The sequence below is a fragment of the Garra rufa genome, chromosome 23, assembly GCF_049309525.1.
Source record: "Garra rufa chromosome 23, GarRuf1.0, whole genome shotgun sequence".
Taxonomy (NCBI): domain Eukaryota; kingdom Metazoa; phylum Chordata; class Actinopteri; order Cypriniformes; family Cyprinidae; genus Garra; species Garra rufa.
The window spans coordinates 34,137,230-34,159,079 of record NC_133383.1 but is presented as its reverse complement, the minus strand read 5'-3'; the positions used below and the strand labels follow the sequence as shown (position 1 = coordinate 34,159,079).

The following is a 21,850-nucleotide window of genomic DNA, read 5'->3' as shown; positions in this document are numbered from 1 at the left end:
CTGTTCAAGTCAGCACATGTCCAGGCCCGTCTGAAGTTTGCCAAAGACCATCTGTATGATCCTGGAGTAGGCATGAGAGAAGGTCATGTGGACAGATGAGACCAAAATATAATTCTTTGGTATAAACTCCACATGCCGTGTTTGGAGGAAGAAGAAGGATAAGTACAATCCAAAGAACACCATCCCAACTGTGAAGCATGGGGGAGGAAACATCATGCTTTGGGGGTGTTTTTCTGCAAAGTGGACAGGACGACCGCACCGTATTGAGGGGAGGATGGATGGGGCCATGTATCACAAGATTTTGGGCAACAACAACCTTCCCTCAGTAAGGGCCTGTTGCCCAAGCTACAGTCCCAAAACCTGAAAGATCTGGAGAAGACCTGTATGGAGGAGTGGGACAAAATCCCCGCTGCAGTGTGTGCAAACCTGGTCAAGAACTACAGAAAACATCTGACCTCTGTAACTGTAAACCAAATACTAAGTTCTATTTTTCTAGTGTATCAAAGACGTGTTTCATGCAATAAAATGGAACTTAATTATTTAAAAATTAAACAATGTGACTGGATTTGTTTTAGATTCTGTCTCTCACAGTTGAGGTGTACCTATATTGAAAATTACAGATTTCACAATTATTTGTAAATGGGAAAACTTGAAAAATAGGCAGTGTATCAAATAATTATTTGCCCCACTGTACTTGTTGAAATTCATACCAGACTTGTTAGCCTACTATTTCTTGGTACAAGTGGACAGTTCAGTAAGAAGGAACTTGTACGTACACACAACATAACTCACTTGAGAATTTATATTTAATATTTGTCACGGTTTCAGTCAATAATTTCAGCCTTCAAATAATTAAATTTTTTCTGGTGCCATTTTATATCTGCAGTCTCAGAGCTATTTCAGAGCTAAAAAAAAACTGAAATACGGTGTTTATTTCATGTTTATAAATTACCTTTCTAGGTCTATATGTTCCTTCAGATATGTACCTTCAGAGTGATTTTTAAAATTGCTCCTTCTAAACTTGTCAGTGTTTCCAGAATGCGTTTGCAAATGATCTGTCAGGTTTCTCTGATTGTGAAACTAAGGTTGCAGAAGGTCTGTCTCCAGTGTGAAGCTTCATGTGAGTGGTAAGGTTTCCTTTAAGTGTGAAACTCTTTCCACATGAAAGGCAGGTAAAAGGTTTTTCTTCGCTGTGAACTCTCATGTGAGCCCGAAGGTTTCCTCTAAATCTGAAAGTCTTTCCACAGTAAGGGCAGATATAATCCTTCTCTCCAGTATGAATTCTCATGTGTAGATTTAGGTTTGTCTTGTTTGAGGAAGTCTTTCCACAGTGACTGCACATGAACGGCTTCTCTCCAATGTGAGATGTTACATGATTTTTAAGGTGATCACTGTCTGAGAAACTCATTCCACACTGATGGCATATAAAACTGAGAGAGAAAGCTCTTGAGTGACCCACCATGTGCTTTTTAAGGGTTCCCTTATGACTGAACTTCTTTTCACACTGATCGCATGCATATGGCTTCTCACCAGTGTGAATGTTCATGTGATACTCAAGGTTTGGTTTGGTTGTAAAACCTATTCCACAAAGTTTGCAAAGGTACGGCTTCTCTCCAGTGTGAGTTCTCATGTGCCTGTTAATGCTTCCTTGTTGACTGAAATGTTTTCCACACAGATGGCATGTGAAGGGCTTTTCACCTGTGTGGACGTTCATGTGGCTTTTGAGGGCTGCTTTTTTAGTGAAAGATTTTCCACACTCTTGGCAGGTGAAAGGCTTCTCTCCAGTGTGAATCCTCATGTGGACTTTAAGATTTCCATGTTCACTGAAATGTTTTCCACACTGTTGGCAGGTAAAAGGCTTCTCTCCAGTGTGAATCCTCAAGTGGACTATAAGGTTTCCATGTTGACTGAAACTCTTTCCACAATACTGGCAGGTGAAATGAGTTTTACTTGAAGTATTTTCTGTCTGAGAGCAACTAATTGATTCTCGTCCAGTTATAAAATACTGATCTTCATCTTGCATTTCATCTAGTACTTCACTCTCCATTCTGGGCACCACCAGTTCTAAAAAGAGACAAATACAAGTTAACCCCTGTTTAAAAGCAACAGTAGAACAGAGTGCAACAATGGCCCAGATCTGGCATTTATTCTGGAGAGTCACAGTCCTGCAGAGTAAAGCTCCAACACACCTCTAATAAGTTAACCTTGAAGACCATGATTCAGGTGTGTTCAGTTAGAATTGGAGTTAAACTCTGCAGAGCTGAGCTTGACACCCCAGTTTACATTTATAGAAAGTCTTGGATATGTGAAAACATCAAAATGTGTTCTACTGGGGATGTTTGAAGTGTTTGATGTTTGACTACTGTTTTAATTCCTCATTGAAAACTTGGAATCAAGTTTTTTTTTTAAATGCAGCATTACATAGACGTAAAGGTATGCTTGGGATTTTGGGGGAAACTTCTGTAATTTTTAACTAAGATTAATAGTGTCATGTATGTAAACCACATTTGGGCAGCATGAAAATCACAATTGTGAGAGATTTGAGAAATGCACATTTCAGAACAAAAATTTACAGATAATGTACTCATACACTTGTCATCCAAGATGTTCATGTCCTTCTTTCTTCAGTTGTAAGGAAATTATGTTTTTTGAGTAAAGCATTCAGGATTTATATGGTTTGAACTTCTTAAATGCAGCTTCAAAGGGCTCTAAATGATCGCAGCCAAGGAAAGAAGGGTTTTATTTAGCAAACAATGTTATTTTCTAAAAAAAAAAAAAAAAATTACAATTTATATACTTTTTAACCTCAAAGTCTTGTCTAGCTCAGCAAGACAAGCATTTGAGATTAAAAAGTATATATCTGATCGTTTCGCTAGATAATAAACTTCTTCCTCGGCTGGGGTCATTAAAAGCCCTTTGACGCCACATTTAAACTGCATTTTGGAAGTTCAAACTTGGGGGCACCATAGAAGTCCACTATGTAGTAAACGGGGCTCACGTCACCAATGATGCTGTGATTTTGGGTCACACGTCACTCAAGGTGCATTTGTGAGTCTACCAGATGACCAATTCCCACCTCGCTGGGTTCAGTGTATCAGTCAAAGACTGTTAATTTGGCAATAGGTCAATAAATTGAGACTTGCACCCTGGAAGGAGTTGGTCAACTGATTTATCTGAAAGTTTGGTGATTTAGCTAGCTAGTAGAGCCTTGAATCATCAACACAATGAAAACACAATTGTAATAAAATTAATGAAATTTATTAACAATAGATATGCAAGAGTAAATACAACACTAGTGATAAACCAATAAATGAATACACACTGCTAATAGATAATAGGCAACTAAATGTGAAAGAAGATACCAAATAAAGTGTAGAAACTAACAAAATGGAATGAACGCAGAATGGCAGAATGCAATGCTGTTGAGCTGAAAGTAGCAATATAAGAGATTTCTATGGTAATGTTGTCTATGGGAAACCCACTTAATGGCTCTGGTAGGTTTAATGATAAATAACTGCGTATTTATCTTTGAACAAACAATATAGCTATCATTTGTAATGCTGACCACAAGTAAATGTTATCTAAACAGGTTAGAAAACATAGGCTGCAGGTATAAACTAAGCCAAGGTCTTTAGGAGAGAGGTTTGGTAAGTTTATAGTTACGTTCCACTTGGTCGGGTGATCAGTCCGGCGGCAGAGACGTCTTCCACTGGTGATGCGGTTTGCATATAGTGGGGAGGGCACAGAGTTGCGTTCCGGTAGCCGTCGAGGCGCTGACCTGGAGGATGCTTGACTTCTGTTGTGCCAAAGAGGGTCCTTAGGGCGTGGACCGGGCAGCTGGGTCAGATGGATTCTCACAGGGTCCTTTGCAGCAGGGCTGCGTCGTTGAGGATCCGTGTGTTCAAGGCAGTGTCTGCCAATGTGGAGGTCCTTTGCGGACTGGGCTGCGCTGCTTTCGGAGTGGCAGGAGTCAGACGGGGTCCGTCACTGCTGGGTCCTTTGCAACTGAAGGGCAGCCGAATTCAGTATAGAAGGTTTACTCAAGAGCTGAGTGGATCCTTAGCTGTCTTGAAGTCTCATTCCTCGTCAGGCCAGAAACTCAGGACCTTGTATCTGCTAATGTCTTAACCTTGCGGGGTTCAGACTCAGAACGGTGTAGCTGTTAATGTCTCTTCCCTTACGGGACTTAGACGCAGTACAAGGAGTGTCTTTTTGGAGGCTACCTTTATCTCTTTTTGATGAGGAGGAGATTGGAATCTAGCGCCTCTCCATTCCAGGAATGTGATTGGCCACTTGTGTCTGAGGTGGCCATGGTGTTACCCGCCCTAGTGTGGAACTCATTTGCATATAGTAGAGTACAAAGTTAGACAGTGTCTTTTTCAATTTACCCAATGCAACATTTCTTTACCAAACCTCTTTCAAATTGTTACCCACATTATGAGGAGCAAAAAGAGTCCAAACATGATAGAAAACTGTTGAACAATCACTTATTCATATCATAATATGTTAATACGCCTGCTTCTGTGAACTGTTAGGTTAACAGTCAATGGCCATCAACATACACTGTACTTTACCAAAGGGTGAAGTGAATCTGTTGCAGTTTACATCAATTTAAGGTCCCCAAACATATGTATGAATGGATTTGGATGGATCTTTGTGGCCTTCTTTGTTTCGGCCACTGCTGTTGCATCCTGAAGGATTTTTTATGGCAGTCATTCCCAAACCTTAGGATTGGAGAGGGTCAATCCGTAATCCAATGAGAAGTCCTCTCTTAGGTGGTCGTGGTTGCAGAAGGTCTCTCTTCCTGTTCTGTTAGAGGTGTCTGGTAGTTGTCTTGGCATCTTATCTGATGTTTCTGAACATTTGTTTATGTTCCTCAACCAAGATCCAATCACAGTGTGGCACATCTCCCTCCACCCTGGCAGATAGGGAAGGGGGCCTGCCATAAACTGACCCTTGGAATGCCATTTCGACCGTTGTTCACTACATCTCCCCCCTACCCGGACTGATCGAGGACCCAAAGTCGTTGATCGGGTCGGGGTGCTGAAAGGGAACAGCGGGGACAAACACACCTCACCTTATCCTTCGACCATTGGCATTTTAGAGTATGCTGTAGTTCAATAGTATGTATACATAACTAAATTTAAGGGAGTATAATAGTGATATCCTGTTTCAATACTACAAACAGGTTACTTATAAATCTACATGTAAGGAAAGAAAGGTGTGATCAGTGTCAAGGAATACTGTAGTGGGCTATTCAGTGAGTGGGTATAGAGACTAAACAGTGTTCTACTACTTTATCTAGACAACGTTACTAGTCATAGTAGGAGAAAGCTCAGGTAGTGGCCTGCACATGGCAGATTTGAGCTCCAGAGCTTCATTAGGTCTCACCCTTCTCTGTCCTGCCAGATTAGCCTGCAATTTGTGGATTCGCTGGTACAGTATCCACCCTAGGGGGCCCACTGTGACCCACCCACATAGTGTTAGAATAAGCAAAAGGCTGTCACTGATATCCCATCCCCAAGTGAATGGCACCTTCTTATGTTTTAACTCTACAGGTGTAGCTCGTAGGCTACCTAACTGGAGGCTTATCTTTGCTAATTTAGGTCCCTCAAACAGGATTTGCTTCCTAAATGACTCATCCACTTCTAGTGTGTGTCCTTTAAAGGAATCAACTATTTCAAAGTCCATGTCATGCATGTCTGTATCAAGATGGTATAGAGCCACATGTTCAATGTGGAGAATTGCTCCTACTGGGATTTGAATTAGCATGGTCTCATTAAGGAGGTGTATTGTAGTAGCTGTATCATAACGGTCGTGTGTCACTATGGCTTCACTCACAGGGGTGTTAACCAGCCATTTATTTCCTGCTCTCTCAAATTGCGTGTTAGTTACATCCTCCCTGTGTGTCACAACAGCTTTGCATTCGTCATCCTTAGTTAACCTTTTAATGCCACATAGACTTTCAACAGGGTCTCTCACGAAAGGTTTACTGGGACACAGCCAGTGAATGTCTTTGATAACTGTGCATAGATGTAGATTAGGTACCAGATACATGTCAGGATTTTCATCTTGGTAAGCTATCAGTGCGGGTGTCTCAATTTTTATGTGTACATCTTGAGACCAGAACCCTAAGTTTAACACTGATTTTATCCTGTATATGTTCTTAGTGTCAATTATTGGGAGATTTAACAGGAAACCAATTTCCTTAGCTTCTGGGTTAACGTGAATTGGTATGGCACTTCCCAGGCTGTAAGCTAAATGTACCTGCAGTGTTTGCGTGGTTCCATGCAAGGCCAGATTCAGAATATTTGTCACTAGCTCAACCGGTACCAAGTATGAAGGGATCCTGTTTGCTGCTAAATTGTCAATGGCAAAATTAACTTCTCTTAGCAAGTCTTGCATAAGTATTTGGACCCTTTGGACATGGGCATAGTCATATTGTATGACATCCACTATCCTGCCTATACTGTGGATAGTATAGTTCAACAGAGTTGTATGCTGATTTATGGCAAGGATCGTACCCTCTAATGTCCTGTCCATCTGCTGCAGCTGCTTTTGCTGAGCATACAATTTCTCTTGTATCTCAGGCATTTCTCCTTTTAAACCTTCTACATGCTTCCTTAAAGTGGTTATGCTAACGCTGTTAACTGTAGAAGTACCAACTGAGAGAAGTGAGCCCAAGGCGGATGCCGTTGTCAGCACTGTACCTAGGGAGCGCTTTGAGCGTCTAACACCCTTTAATTCCTCCTGTGTTATGGTAACTTTCTGTAGCTGTTTAAGCATGTGGATTGTGTCTAACTGCGCATGTTATCCTTACTCCATTGGGCTGCATGCCAGGGTACCGTCCCCCCTGAGGTGACATGTTTCTTATACACGTCAGCAGGGTCCAGCCGGACAAATACTCTCTGAGTGTGCACATAGCAGTCAGTCACTAAAATTCCAGGGGCATCCTGGAGTACAATGCCAGTTGGAGGGCCTGATCGTACTATATCCAGGGGCTGGGCTGCATTGAGTACACAGATCAGAGTGGTTATGCAGAGCAGGTTCATTCTGAAATTACACATATACGTAGTGTCACTTCACTACTTCTCAACGCAACTTTCGAGTACAACTACCAAATATCACTACGCTTAAGTACAACAACCAGTCACCGGTGCGCTGGCTCCAGTGCCTGACACAGTATAGATTTCTCTACACTGCCTGGATCTATGTGCTTCAGCAGGAGTTACTCCTGAGTGGTAGCTACCCCTTGTATTCCCATGTGGGGTTTATAAAACTTAATCTGATTAAAGTGGACCCACTTGTACTCAGGGGATCTTCTCCCTTTGGAGATCTTAACTACAGGGCCAATCCAATCCATCTGGAGGTTAGACCATGGAAAGGTGATACCTGCCCGCTGAAGGGGAGCTCTATGATGGGGGTTTGATGGCTGAAACTGACAACAAACTAAGCAACCTTGGATATAAGCTGCAATGTCTTGTTTCATCTGTGGCCAGTATGCTACCTGACAAAGGGTCTCATGTGTCGCCTTCACCCCCCGGTGGCCTCCACAGGGTTCATCATGGGCATGCATGAGCATAACCCCTCTGTGGGCGGTTGGGACCACCCATCGAGGCGGTGTGTTCTCATCAGGAGCATATACTAGCAAACCCTTCTCTAACCTCAGGTGGTGTCTGATAAGGTACAGGGTTTTCAGGTCACTTGACTCTGCCAACTTTTGTTCAGTTATGGGATGTTTTACTGGGTCAGAAATTAATAGGTAAACAGTGCTGATCACAGGGTCTTGCTGTTGCATAGCAATAAGGTCGGTATCTGCTAGCTCTCTGCATATCACTACAGCCTGAGGGGTGTCAGCAGGGGCTGTCACTGTGTTCTTGGCCTGTCTGCGTGTGATAGCATTAACACTTACAAGAGGAGGCTCTGTTGTTGGAAGCCACTCATTCTGGAACTGCCAGGGGGTACCTGCTATGGCACCTGCTTTGGCTAGTCTATCAGCTTCATCATTACCTATTTTGTCTGGGCCAGGAGTTTGTGAATGCCCTTTTACTTTCTTCCAGTACACGGTCATGCCATCCTGACTGACAAGGACATCACAAGCAAGGAACAACTCCTTATGCTTAACTTCCTTTCCTCTAGCATTTTTCATACCATTCTGTTTCCAGTGAGGAAAGTGAGAGACAAAACTGTGCCTGGCATAGTTTGAATCAGAACAGATTACTAAATCCCGGATCCCATACTTCACTGCTTGTTGTAAGGTTATGAGTGCAGCAGCGATCTCTGCGTACTGACTAGACTTAGAGCCTAAGGAGAACTGCTGAGCACCACGGGGGGTGTCGTTCTCCCAGACTATCCCTACCCCCGCCTGAATGTGTTGTTCATGGTGATAAGAGCATCCATCAATGTAGGCCTTAGGAAGGCCTGTGCAGACATTTTCATCATAGTAATGATGGCTTGAGATTAGCGAGGGTGTGGTGCCTACCATGTTGGCTTCAGGAGTGTGTTCTCCATCACTGCAATGCTGGCATGCAGCTAATCCTTGGCCTAGTGCCATCTTATTGTTCTGGGCATACCTTACCTCTACATCATAACCTTGTAAAGCCATCATCCATGTAGCAATGCGACTGTTTGAGACTCTCCCCTCCCTAAGCCTTTGGCTGTTTAGGAACTGGACAGGCTGATGACATGTCTCAACAATGACTTTCTGGCCACCAATGTAGCTACGGAAATGTTCAATTGCCCATACTGTAGTGAGCAGGGCTTTCTCACAGTCTGAGAATTTAGCTTCTACACTGCTGAGTGCTCTGCTAGCATAGGCAACAACCCGCTTGTCTTGGTCATGTTTTTGGGAGAGTGCTGCACTGAGGCAGTGTTCAGAGAAACCAGCCTCAAGGAAAAACTCCTTGTCTTTGTCAGGGTAGGCTAGGCATGGAGCAGTGCACAATCTCTCTTTCAGCTCTTTCATGGACTGTGCTTGTCCTTCCCCCCAGCTAAATTCTCTGTCTTTCTGAAGTAGCTCATGAAATGGTCTGGCTATGTCTGCATAATCTTCTATGAACTGACGCGAGTAATTGCACACTCCTAGGAAGCTACGCAGTTCAGAGACGTTTGTGGGAGGTTTGATATTCTTTACTGCTTCAATTCTACTAGTCTGGGGTTGGATACCATCAGGACCAACAGTCAGTCCCACATACTCCACCTTGGTTCTGCACCATTGTCCTTTGGCTAATGACAGTTTAGCACCTGCCTCAGTGAGCTGGGTGAGAACATGTCTTATCTCAGCTACATGATCTGGCCAGGTCTGACTACGCATGAGGATATCATCAACAAAAATTACATTGCTGCGTGTAGCTGCATCACTCATTGCCTTGCGTAGAAATATATTAAACTCTGCGGGGGAGTTTGAATAGCCAAACGGACACCTGTTCCAAGTGAATTGTCTACCTCCAAAGGAAAATGCTAGCTTGTACTGGTCTGCAGGGTCTACCTTCATTGTCCAAAAACCATTTGTCACGTCCACTGTGGAGAAATATTTGGCTGTTGTCACCTTGGCTAACTCTTGGTCAAGATGTATCATGGGCCAACGTGACAGGGGAACCTGTTTGTTGAGCTGGCGGTAATCTACAGTTAAACGCCACTTTCCACTCGGCTTTAGGACCGGCCAAATTGGAGAATTGTAAGTGGAGTTGCATTCACGAATTATCTTTTTCTCTAACAGGGAATCGATAATTTCCTGAATAGAGTCAAAAGCAGCAAGTGGGATTCTGTACTGACGCACAAAGGTAGGCGGGGCATTTGGATCTGTGGGAATACGGACAGTGTGGACATCTGTGACACCGCAATCATAGGAATCCCTAGAAAAGATTTCCTGGTGTTCATAAAACACCTGCCGTAATTCCTGACGCTGGACCTCTGTGTCCAGAGCATCTGCCTGTGCTAACTGTTGTTGCACCTCTGCCTCAAAACCAGGGTATGGTTCAGTACAAGGTTCCGCATCTTGCTTATCATTCAGTGGTACGGGTGGCTCCTGGGCCATCACAGTATGTACCACTATCTCGCCTTCACTATCAAAGTGTACTCTGCACATAGTCCCCTCAATCACAGCTGGATGGGGTGTGATGGAAATCATTTTTGTAGGGTAGGTGAGATACACTTGCTCATAGCTGTCTTTCTCTATCGGCAAATCAGGAAGCTCTCCTATGACAGGAATAGTTAATTCAAAATCATGAAAAGAGCTATCAATTATATACCCTAGAGGGGTGCGTGGGGGAATGTGGATACTTCCTCTTGTGAGGTTTTGTACCAGCATGTAAGTTGAGCGGTTGTACAGTTCAAGCTGTGGGTTCCCACAGATTGTGAGTCCCAATTTGCAAAATTGAGCAGAGGGCTGGAAATAGGCTAGCACCGTCTGATTCAGTTCTTGACCCCTTTTAATGATAAGCCTGACGGGGACCTCTGCCGTTTGGGCAGGAACCACCAATTCGAACTCATTCATTACCTGACATGCTTGAGGGATTGTCTGACCAGAACGCATGTTGTTAGAATCACCGGATAGCACGTTAGGACCAGTATCTGCCCTGGACCACAACACATTGTTGACTGTGTCTAACAGCACTCCCAGTCTCACTAACACATCAGAAGCAATGTATACTGAGTGTGGCAGGTCAGGTACCACAAGCATGTAGTGCTTGAACTGTTTATGGCCAAACTTAAGAGAGACTGAGAAGACTCCAACACTCTTAACTGTTGTCAGGGGACAACTGGAAAGCCGCAGCTCCTTTTTCTTTCCCACCATGGGGGTCATGCAACATTTATCCTGTAGCTGCATATAAAGTTCCTGACTTATTGCTGACTTCTCTAACCAGAGTGTAACCACAGCATCGTTGACAGGTACATCATTGATGTGTATGCCCCCTACCACATGGGGATTGTACACCTCAGTGTTATGAGGTTCCAGGGCGCACAAAAATGCATCTTTCTTCTTTAACAGCTGCAAGGGAAGTCTGTTCTCGTGAGCTGTGCCTGCTAAGATTTGCATGTCCCTCGCATCAGGTGTTTCTCCATTGAAACTGGAGTCCTGCATTGTCTGCTGTCTAACGTGAGATGTTTTTCCTACCTCGACAGCCTTGCAGGACTTCTGACTGGAGCTAGTCTCTCTGATGGGCTGTGGGATTCTGACCTGTGCCCATAGTTGACAGCTGTGATAGTCAATCAAAGGTGCGAGTCTATCTAACAAATCCTGGCCGATAAGAAGCTGTTCTGTATTAAAACCAACAACATAGAGAGGGTGAACTATTTTCATTTCACCAAAAGTTAACTCCACCCAAACCCTCTGACTGATAGGGGCCTGGTCTTGTGTGTAGCTGGTTATCTTGATCTGACAGCTCTCTACCTTAAGCCACCTGCCTAGTGAGTTAGTTGCTTGGGTAAGCTCTTTAAACAGTCCGGGTGACACTAAAGAAATTTCTGAGCCAGTGTCTAGCAGCGCATCACATACTAAGGCACCTTCAATGGAAACAGAAATGTAAATCCTTCCAGCCCTGCCCTTTTGTGTCAAGTCACCCAGAAACTGACAGAGACTGGGGTGGGGTCTGCTGACATGTGAGTGGTTAGGCCTCACAATCTGTTCCCTACTTTCCCCTTTCCCTGGCTCTTCCCCCCACCCTATGAGGTACACTTTAGGTGGGGGAGGGGAGGGGTCCTGGCCTAGTCATTGCTTAAAAGGAGGGTCTTTCTCCTTCTTGGAAGTGTTCTCCTCAGACTTAAGGTCTTGGAGGGCTTTAGCAATCATTTTCTGAATTTGCTTAAAATTTACCTGGTCCCTTTCTTCAGTACCTTTGGACTCCCTTTTCTTCTGACTGCCCTGTTTGTGACTGTCCTTTGATCTATCTCTGGGTCTCCTCTGCCTTTCCTCTCTGTGTGCATGCCTGCCTCTCTTGTATCCTCCATTACTGGAGGATTTATGGCCCTGGGTGTCCTGTGTGGACTCACCAGATTTTGGCCAAGAGGAGCGGTTGGTCCGCGCAGTTCCACTTTGGGGAAGCTCTGACCCTTCTAGCTCCAGAGGAGCCTCACTGTCATTTCGCAGTTCAAACACATGGGCACCTGTCTCCCTGTCTTTCTTGTCTGTGTGCAACTTCTCATTCTCCCAGGCCCGCATGGCAAGCTGTCTTAACTCTGCTGCAGTCATGCGATCAACATCTACCAGAAGTGAGAGGGATTTCCTAATGGTAGGATGCAAATTACTCACAAATAAGCTCTTAAACATCACATCTTCTTCGGCTCTAGGGGAATCTGCACCAGCAAAATACACTCTGCGTAAGCGTTCATAATACTCTCTGGGTGACTCATAGCGACTTTGCTTAGTCTGCAAGGCAGAGAGTCTGGAAGTAGACGGGTTCTGGTACATTGTATATTCTGCTCTCAGGGCCCTACACAGTTCATGGAAATTACCAGCAATGGCCGGACTTTGTCTCTCCATGAAACCGTGGACAGTTCGCACTGTTGTTTTCCTCAGAAGGAGGAGTTTATCTGCCATAGTGGCCTCAGGGATATAAGACAATGCATAACTCACATCCTTAAGGTACAACTCTATATTGCTTCCGGGAGTATCAGGATTAAACACTTCAATGTCACGTGCTAATTCCCTAAGCTGCCGCAGTCGGCTATCCTTGGATAGTGCTGGGCTGGGAAAATCAGGAATGGGGCGACTAGTCTTTCCCCACGCTGGGGACTCAGCGTCTGTTCCATGAGAATGGCTGGGAGTGGAGACGGTTAGGTCACCCGGTGCTGCAGCATTACTATGGGACTGATAACGCTGTTGCTGTGAGGGGCTACCCAGTAGGGGGTCTTTTACTACTGAGCAAAATGAGCTGAAGCGCACACTAGGTGGTTCAGGTTCAAGGGGCGTGTCCCTACTTATGTCTAACTGCTCCATCCTTTTCTCTATTTCCTCTAGCCTCTGCTCTGCAACAACAGCTTTATCTGCCCACTCTCTGGCTCTAGTAGCCATTCTATCGTGCTTGTGTTGGACTTCTAGCAACTTATCATCTGCTCTATCTAAATCCTCCCTAAGTTGGATTTGGGTCTGTTCTGATCGGTACAGATGTTGTTTAAACAACTCAGACTGTTTACGAGCATCAATGTAAAGTTTGTGCTCTTTTTCTAAGTCCACTTTCAGACCAGAGATTTCAGACAAGGCTGACGTTAATTCATCTTTAACCTGTTTTTCATTCCTACTCAATAGCCTTAGTTTGTCTGCCTGTGCTGACAAATCATTTTGAGCCTGAGCCAGTTCTGTTTGCAGAGCGGCTACGTCCTGGTCACCAGGTATGGTGCCTGGACTTGAATCGTCAATTTTGAGTAGTTCACACTCAGTTTCTAGGTCTAGATTTTTATCTTTTAACCTTTTGATTTCTGCTTCTTGGCTGTCAGTGATACTCTGCAAGTCTTCTTTCTCTGCAGATAGCCTAACAGTTTCGACCTTCAAATGGTCGTTTGCCTGGCACAGATCAGCCAGCTCACTCTTTAGCTCCTGGATTCTCATATCCCTGTCTCTTACCTGTTCGTTGGCAAGGGATACTCTGTCTATAGCTTGGGTTAACTGAGCAGCCCAATTTAGTGCTAGACTTGAGAGGAGTTTGGCTAGCGTGGGGCCCTTTAAGGCCTGGCCCGCAGCTTCAGCTGTTAGCTGTGCTGTCTTGAGACTGATTTCTTCATAGGTTAAGCCCTTAAGCGTTTCTATGTACCCTGGATTCACAGCACTGGTCAGGTCTACGACCAGCTTTTCAGGCAGGGTTAATTCAGCCATTTTAAAACAGATATTCTACTGCACTTAGCGACTAATCTGTCCTAACGCTTGCCACAAAAGTGTTATTAGTTGGAATCACTGAGACAATGTAAGTGACACTTACTAGTGATAAAGCTTTAGCACTTGGCTACGCGTTGTCAGAGGAAATTACCCTTATCTGACACTCATCTAAGTTTCACCAGGACTCACTTGATAGACTTACAAGGTATAGCAACCTTTGGCTATACTTTAGAATCAATTAGCTATAATCTAAAATTACAACTTATTCTAACAGTAGAGTGAGGAAACCTTTACCAGATCTATGCCACTGTAAAATGGTCCAAAACTTAACCACAACTCTTATTACTGCAAACAATTCAACTGCAACAAATCCTATTCACAAATAGTACCACAAAGCTGAGTAAGGAAACTATGAATCAGGCTTGGGAGGAACCACCTGCTTTTACAAATAGTAACTGACCAAACTGAGGAACCTAGTTTCCTGTTAAAGTAATTACTCTTGAAATCTTTAAGTCAATTCTTTTGTGTTGATAAATCAACTGGCTCGTTTCAATCTTAGCTAGCCCACCCAGGGACGCCAATTATGTAGTAAACGGGGCTCACGTCACCAATGATGCTGTGATTTTGGGTCACACGTCACTCAAGGTGCATTTGTGAGTCTACCAGATGACCAATTCCCACCTCGCTGGGTTCAGTGTATCAGTCAAAGACTGTTAATTTGGCAATAGGTCAGTAAATTGAGACTTGCACCCTGGAAGGAGTTGGTCAACTGATTTATCTGAAAGTTTGGTGGTTTAGCTAGCTAGTAGAGCCTTGAATCATCAACACAATGAAAACACAATTGTAATAAAATTAATGAAATTTATTAACAATAGATATGCAAGAGTAAATACAACACTAGTGATAAACCAATAAATGAATACACACTGCTAATAGATAATAGGCAACTAAATGTGAAAGAAGATACCAAATAAAGTGTAGAAACTAACAAAATGGAATGAACGCAGAATGGCAGAATGCAATGCTGTTGAGCTGAAAGTAGCAATATAAGAGATTTCTATGGTAATGTTGTCTATGGGAAACCCACTTAATGGCTCTGGTAGGTTTAATGATAAATAACTGCGTATTTATCTTTGAACAAACAATATAGCTATCATTTGTAATGCTGACCACAAGTAAATGTTATCTAAACAGGTTAGAAAACATAGGCTGCAGGTATAAACTAAGCCAAGGTCTTTAGGAGAGAGGTTTGGTAAGTTTATAGTTACGTTCCACTTGGTCGGGTGATCAGTCCGGCGGCAGAGACGTCTTCCACTGGTGATGCGGTTTGCATATAGTGGGGAGGGCACAGAGTTGCGTTCCGGTAGCCGTCGAGGCGCTGACCTGGAGGATGCTTGACTTCTGTTGTGCCAAAGAGGGTCCTTAGGGCGTGGACCGGGCAGCTGGGTCAGATGGATTCTCACAGGGTCCTTTGCAGCAGGGCTGCGTCGTTGAGGATCCGTGTGTTCAAGGCAGTGTCTGCCAATGTGGAGGTCCTTTGCGGACTGGGCTGCGCTGCTTTCGGAGTGGCAGGAGTCAGACGGGGTCCGTCACTGCTGGGTCCTTTGCAACTGAAGGGCAGCCGAATTCAGTATAGAAGGTTTACTCAAGAGCTGAGTGGATCCTTAGCTGTCTTGAAGTCTCTTTCCTCGTCAGGCCAGAAACTCAGGACCTTGTATCTGCTAATGTCTTAACCTTGCGGGGTTCAGACTCAGAACGGTGTAGCTGTTAATGTCTCTTCCCTTACGGGACTTAGACGCAGTACAAGGAGTGTCTTTTTGGAGGCTACCTTTATCTCTTTTTGATGAGGAGGAGATTGGAATCTAGCGCCTCTCCATTCCAGGAATGTGATTGGCCACTTGTGTCTGAGGTGGCCATGGTGTTACCCGCCCTAGTGTGGAACTCATTTGCATATAGTAGAGTACAAAGTTAGACAGTGTCTTTTTCAATTTACCCAATGCAACATTTCTTTACCAAACCTCTTTCAAATTGTTACCCACATTATGAGGAGCAAAAAGAGTCCAAACATGATAGAAAACTGTTGAACAATCACTTATTCATATCATAATATGTTAATACGCCTGCTTCTGTGAACTGTTAGGTTAACAGTCAATGGCCATCAACATACACTGTACTTTACCAAAGGGTGAAGTGAATCTGTTGCAGTTTACATCAATTTAAGGTCCCCAAACATATGTATGAATGGATTTGGATGGATCTTTGTGGCCTTCTTTGTTTCGGCCACTGCTGTTGCATCCTGAAGGAATTTTTATGGCAGTCATTCCCAAACCTTAGGATTGGAGAGGGTCAATCCGTAATCCAATGAGAAGTCCTCTCTTAGGTGGTCGTGGTTGCAGAAGGTCTCTCTTCCTGTTCTGTTAGAGGTGTCTGGTAGTTGTCTTGGCATCTTATCTGATGTTTCTGAACATTTGTTTATGTTCCTCAACCAAGATCCAATCACAGTGTGGCACATCTCCCTCCACCCTGGCAGATAGGGAAGGGGGCCTGCCATAAACTGACCCTTGGAATGCCATTTCGACCGTTGTTCACTACAACTATATGGAGAGAAATCCTGAAATGTTTTCCTCAAAAAACATTTCTTTACGACTAAAGAAAGTAAGACATGAACAACAAAGCAGGAGGAAAGCAAACAAGATTACAAAAAAATCACTTGCCAACAGCAACCGAACTGAGAAAATGCACAGGCCAAAATATTGCTTACCAGCCATTAACCAGTATTTGGATTTTAAAATGTATTTGTAATTGTGACTTTTTTTTGTCTGTGCATTCATAAAAATCCCAAAACGCTCCAAACCCCCTTTTTCTGTTTCATTGTCAACAAACAATAATACAAAAATGGGGTGGGGGATGAGAAACATACAGTATCTCACAAAAGTAAGTACACCTCTTACATTTCAGCAACCATTTTAGTATATCTTCCCAAGGGATAATACTATAGAAATGAAACTTGGATATATTTTAGAGTAGTCAGTGTCCAGCTTGTATAGCAGTATAGATTTACTGTCCTCTAAAAATACAGCCATTATTGCCAAAATAGCTGGCAACAAAAGTGAGTACACCCTAAGTGATAACAGCAGTATGTTGTTTAGCCATGTAAAGCCACATGTCCTATTCATTATGTTTATGTTTTTGTCTGCTTGACTGTTCTGTGCATCAAGTGCAGAACCTGGCTTCAAAAAAACAAAAAAACAAAAAACAGATGCATGAGTGCTGCCAGCTTTGCTTTAAAGGTTGCAGAAGTAAAAGGTCAGTTTGTCAGTGCTCACACCATACGCTGCACAGTGCTAAAAGTCAGTTTGCACAGGCGTCATCCCACATGAAAGCCTCTTCTGAATCTGGCTCATAAGAAAGCCCGCAAACAGTTTGCTGAAGACAACCTGTCCATGAGCATGAATTACTGGAACCATGTTCTGTGGTCTGATGAGACTATAAGATCAACTCAGATGGTGTCCAGCATGTGTGGTGATGCCCTGGTTAAGAGTACCAAGAAAACTGTGTCTTGCCTACAGTCAAGCATGGTGGTGGTAGCATCATGGTCTGGGGCTGCATGAGTGCTGTTGGTTCTGGGGAGTTGCAGTTCATTGAGGGAAACATGGAGTCCATTATGTACTGTACATTCTGAAGCAGAACACGGTGCCTTCCCTCCAGAAACCAGGCAGATCGGCAGTTTTCCATGATAACGATCCCAATCACACCACCAAAATGATAGCCGCCTTGCTGAGGAAGCTGAAGGTGAATGAGTGGCCAAGTTTGTCTCCAGACCTGAACCCTGTGGGGTATCCTCAGGTGGAAGGTAGAGAAGCACAATGTGTCTAATGTACTGCAGCTATGTGATGCCATTATATGGAAGAGGATCCCAGCAACAACCTGTGCAGCTCTGGTCAATTCCATGCCTTGCAGGATTAAGGCAGCGCTGGATAACAATGGTGCTAACATAAAATATTGACACTTTGGACACAGTTTTGACAAGTTCACTTCGGGTGTACTCACTTTTGTTGCCAGCTATTTTGACAATAATGGCTGTATGCTGAGTTATTTTCAAAGGACAGTAAATCTATACTGCTATACAAGCTGCACACTGACTATAAAATATATCCAAGTTAAATTTCTATAGTATTATCCCTTAAGACAATATACTAAATTTGTGTGAGGGGTGTACTCACTTTTGTGGGATACTCTATAGCAGTTGTTCTCAAACTGGGGTATACGAGGTGACGGAAGGGGGTTCGCGAACAAAATGCTGAGCTTTGCCATTCATTTAGTTCTACCCCAATTTAAGTAACATTAAAACAGAGCATGTATTTCTGACAAGCAAAATGCCGCTTTTATGCTAAAACAGGGAAATGGGAGTGCCTTAAACAATCAAAGACATCAAATTACCTCATCTCTTGCAGTCAAAACTGACTGTATCCATACCAGCAGTGTGCGTATGATAGGATGCCTGCAAAGTATGCTACTGCATGTACTTAAGTGTCTTTTAAGTATATTTGTAGCACTTAATAGCAAAGAACAAATATTGACACATTCTGTACAAAGATTGATACAGAAACAACACTTTTCATGTTTAAAATATGAGTACTGATATGAGTACTTACTGAATGAATGAAAGACGCTTCACTTATTAAGACCACTTACTGTCACATACTGGCGATTTTAGTTATTTATTGCCAGCCTAGGCTGGTTGGCTGATTTTAGCTGGTCAGCAGGCTGGTTTTAGAGGGATTTTGGCCATTTTTCCTGGCTGGTCTTAAATGGTCAGGCTGGGAAACCAGCTACTCCCATCTTTAACCAGCTACGACCACTGCTCTTTACTGAACAACATTCAGTAAAGAGCAGTGTTGAGCAAGACTGGCAGGAGACTGTATATGTCAGCTTCATGATTTGACTGATTTAGATGTTACGTAGAAAGAGCGATAGCTCAACGCATTAAAGGAAAGGAATATTCGTGTTTTCCTAACCACTGACCAAAAAAATAAATAAATAAAAAGAATCCATTTTTGATGTATTTTGTGAATAGGGAGGATTGGGTTCACTCATGTACAAGCTAGTCTAGTCTAGTTAATAAAATGTTATTAGTAAGAATTTTGAGCTTCTGTATCACCTCAAGAAAGTACAAAATATAGCAGCATGTATTGCCTTTTTTTAACAATCAAACTAAGAAATTAATCAAATAGTTCTCTGCTGCACATTAGTATGTGTCTGGTCATTTGATCTCAACATATTTTTGTCCACATGAAGTTCCATTTTTAAATAAAACCACCGTAATAATGACACTCTTTATTATAAAAATATTATTAACGAGAATAAAAACAAACCTGTTTCTTCCTCGTCATCTTCTTGTTTCACAATGAATACTTCTTCAATCTTTATGTCTTCATCCTCCTCTTTAATAAGTGCCATCTTTATAACAGTGCCTCACGGGGATCTCAGTTGCTTCAGCAGGAGTTTTTCTGTCTGTTTGGACAATCAGTCATAATTAAGATCAGAACAATTAACAGAAATTAATGCAAACTAAATCTGGGTGCATCTCAGAGTATAATAGTTCACTTTCAGAACGAAAATTTACAGATAATGTACTCACCCCATTGTCATCCAAGATGTTCATATCTTTCTTCATTTGTAAGGAAATTGTTTTTTGAGGAAAACATTAAGGATTTCTCTTCATTTAATGAACTTCTATGGTGCCCCCAAGTTTGAACTTCCAAAATGCAGCTTAAATGCAGCTAAATGATCCCAGCCGATGAAGAAGGGTCTTATCTAGCGAATTATTTTACAATTTACTTACTTTTTAATCTCTACACAGAGTACACACAGAGCTAGACAAGATGAGCATTTGAGGTTAAAAAGTACATAAATTGTCTTTTTTTTAAAAGAAAATAAACAATCGTTTTGCTAGATAAGACCCTTTTTTTCATCAGCTGTGATCGTTTAGAGCCATTTGAAGCTGCATTTTAGAAGTTCAAACTCCACTATATGGAGAAAAATCCTGAAATGGTTTCCTCAAAAAAAAAAAAATGTCCTTACAACTGAAGAAAGGAGGACATACATAACAAAAAATCGGAACAATGTCTAAAATATGCTATTAAATAAAGGTGTATAGTAAACAAGCTAAAAACCACAGAACTGTGTTTTTATAAGCTGTCGACCTAAAAAAAAAGAGTGTTTAAGAACCAGAACAAAAGTAGAGAGCAATGTGTTTTACTACTTATTGGTCAATGTCAGTGCACCTTTTCCTTACCTTGCTTTGTTGGAGAAACGATCCAACTGAATGGCCCAACATGAAATACCCTGACATCTACAACTATTTGTGTTTTTTAGGTCAAGAGCTTATAAAAACGTAGTTTGTGTTTTTTAGCTTGTTTACGGTACACCTCGTCTCATAGCAGCTTTTACACCTTGTTCTGTTTTTTGTTAGAAGTCAGAAATGACAAGGAGTCCGCTTCCCGCAATACAAAGTCAATGGAGAGCATTAGAATGATGGTGGTTTTCCAGAAAAAGGGAAACCAGCTAAAACAGCTACTTCCATCTTAAGCCAGCCTACCAGCGTAGGCTGGTTTTAGCTGTTTTTTTCAGCAGGGTAATCCTCTCAGAAAATTTACAAATTTAGATCATTTTACAGATATTTTTAAGTTTGCGCATTTACACTCATTTTGCCAGAACAGGTGTCATTACAGGTGTTAACGTTCTTTAACCCTAGATGAAGTATTAAACTGCTATATTAGATAAAATTATCACTTTACAGTTATTTAAAAGCTGTAACATACACGGAAATGTTTGCATCTATTTAAACACTTTGAATGTGGAAAAATCGTCTATTAATCACTATTAAAGTGCAGAAAGAAAGGTAACCAGATTTCTAAAATGGAAACCATGGAGATTTCTTATTTGAGTGGTTAAAATATCCCTGAAATATAATTTGTTATCATCTATTTAACAAAACAAGTGTCACGAGGAGGAGTCAGAGACGTGCGGATCCATTTGCAGCATTTATTTAGAATCGTCAACAGGCCAGAATAATCACCAGAAAACAGGAACAACGTAGGTAATCCGGGAAACAGTTCGATAGACATGCAATGGTCGCAATGGCAGGAAGCAGGAATCATCAACGGGGTACACAGTCCAGAGTCATACACAGATAATCCAACACAGAGAAACACGCTTAGAATTATGACCATAGGAACAATAAGACCTCGCAAGGAAGTGTGTGTGTCTGTGGCTTAAATGCATGTGGGTAAATGTGAAACAGGTGTGTGCAGCAATCAGTTCAGTGGGAAACAAGGAGCAGCTGTGTGCAGTGATTGGTGCAGTGGCTTATGGGGATTGCAGTCCAGAATGTGTGTGCAAGAGTTCATGATGAGAAGACAGACCAGATACATGACAGAGCCCCTCCCCAAGGAGCGGCTTCCAGACGCTCTAACCACATAATACAACCTGGAGGGTGGTGGAGCGGAGGCGGAACAGGGGGAGGGATGGAGGGCCAGGTCCATGTAGGGGTACTGGTGGGGCGACGACTGACCGGGGCGGAGCCGGAGAGACGATGGAGCCCGGAGGAGCTGGTGGGCCGACGGCCGACAACGGAGACGAGGGAGCACAGAGCCGGGGTGGAGCCGCAGGGTCGGAGGGCCGAGGTGGAGTCCAGGACTCTGAGACTGGAGGTGATGGTGAGGGATCCCTCAGTCTGGACACCGATGGAGACTGGCAGTCCCACGGCAAGTCCTCTGCACCGAAGGTGGGATGTGGGTGAGCAGAGGGACTGTCAGGAGACAGAGGTGGCGGGACTGGAGCAGCAGGGAGGGTGGGTGGGAACAGTCCATGCATGAGCTCCGTGACCAGAACCGGGCAGACAGGAATCTCAGGACGACTGGATGGAACCAGCGGAGTCTCTGGAAGGCTGGGCGGAACCAGCGGAGTCTCTGGAAGGCTGGGCGGAACCAGCGGAGTCTCTGGAAGGCTGGGCGGAACCAGCGGAGTCTCTGGAAG

The 21,850-nt window shown here is 43.2% G+C and overlaps 1 protein-coding gene across 1 annotated transcript; it reads right to left on the bottom strand.

Moving 5' to 3' along the window:
- Positions 1–1,024: 1,024 nt before the first annotated feature.
- On the bottom strand, positions 1,025–20,396 carry LOC141299013 (uncharacterized). The gene is made up of 4 exons (XM_073829293.1): positions 20,375–20,396; positions 19,186–19,284; positions 1,524–2,064; positions 1,025–1,430 (listed from the first exon to the last, which is right to left on the bottom strand). Exons 1-4 carry the CDS (start codon positions 20,394–20,396, stop codon positions 1,025–1,027), a joined length of 1,068 nt encoding a protein of 355 aa, XP_073685394.1.
- Between the last annotated feature and the right edge of the window lie 1,454 nt (positions 20,397–21,850).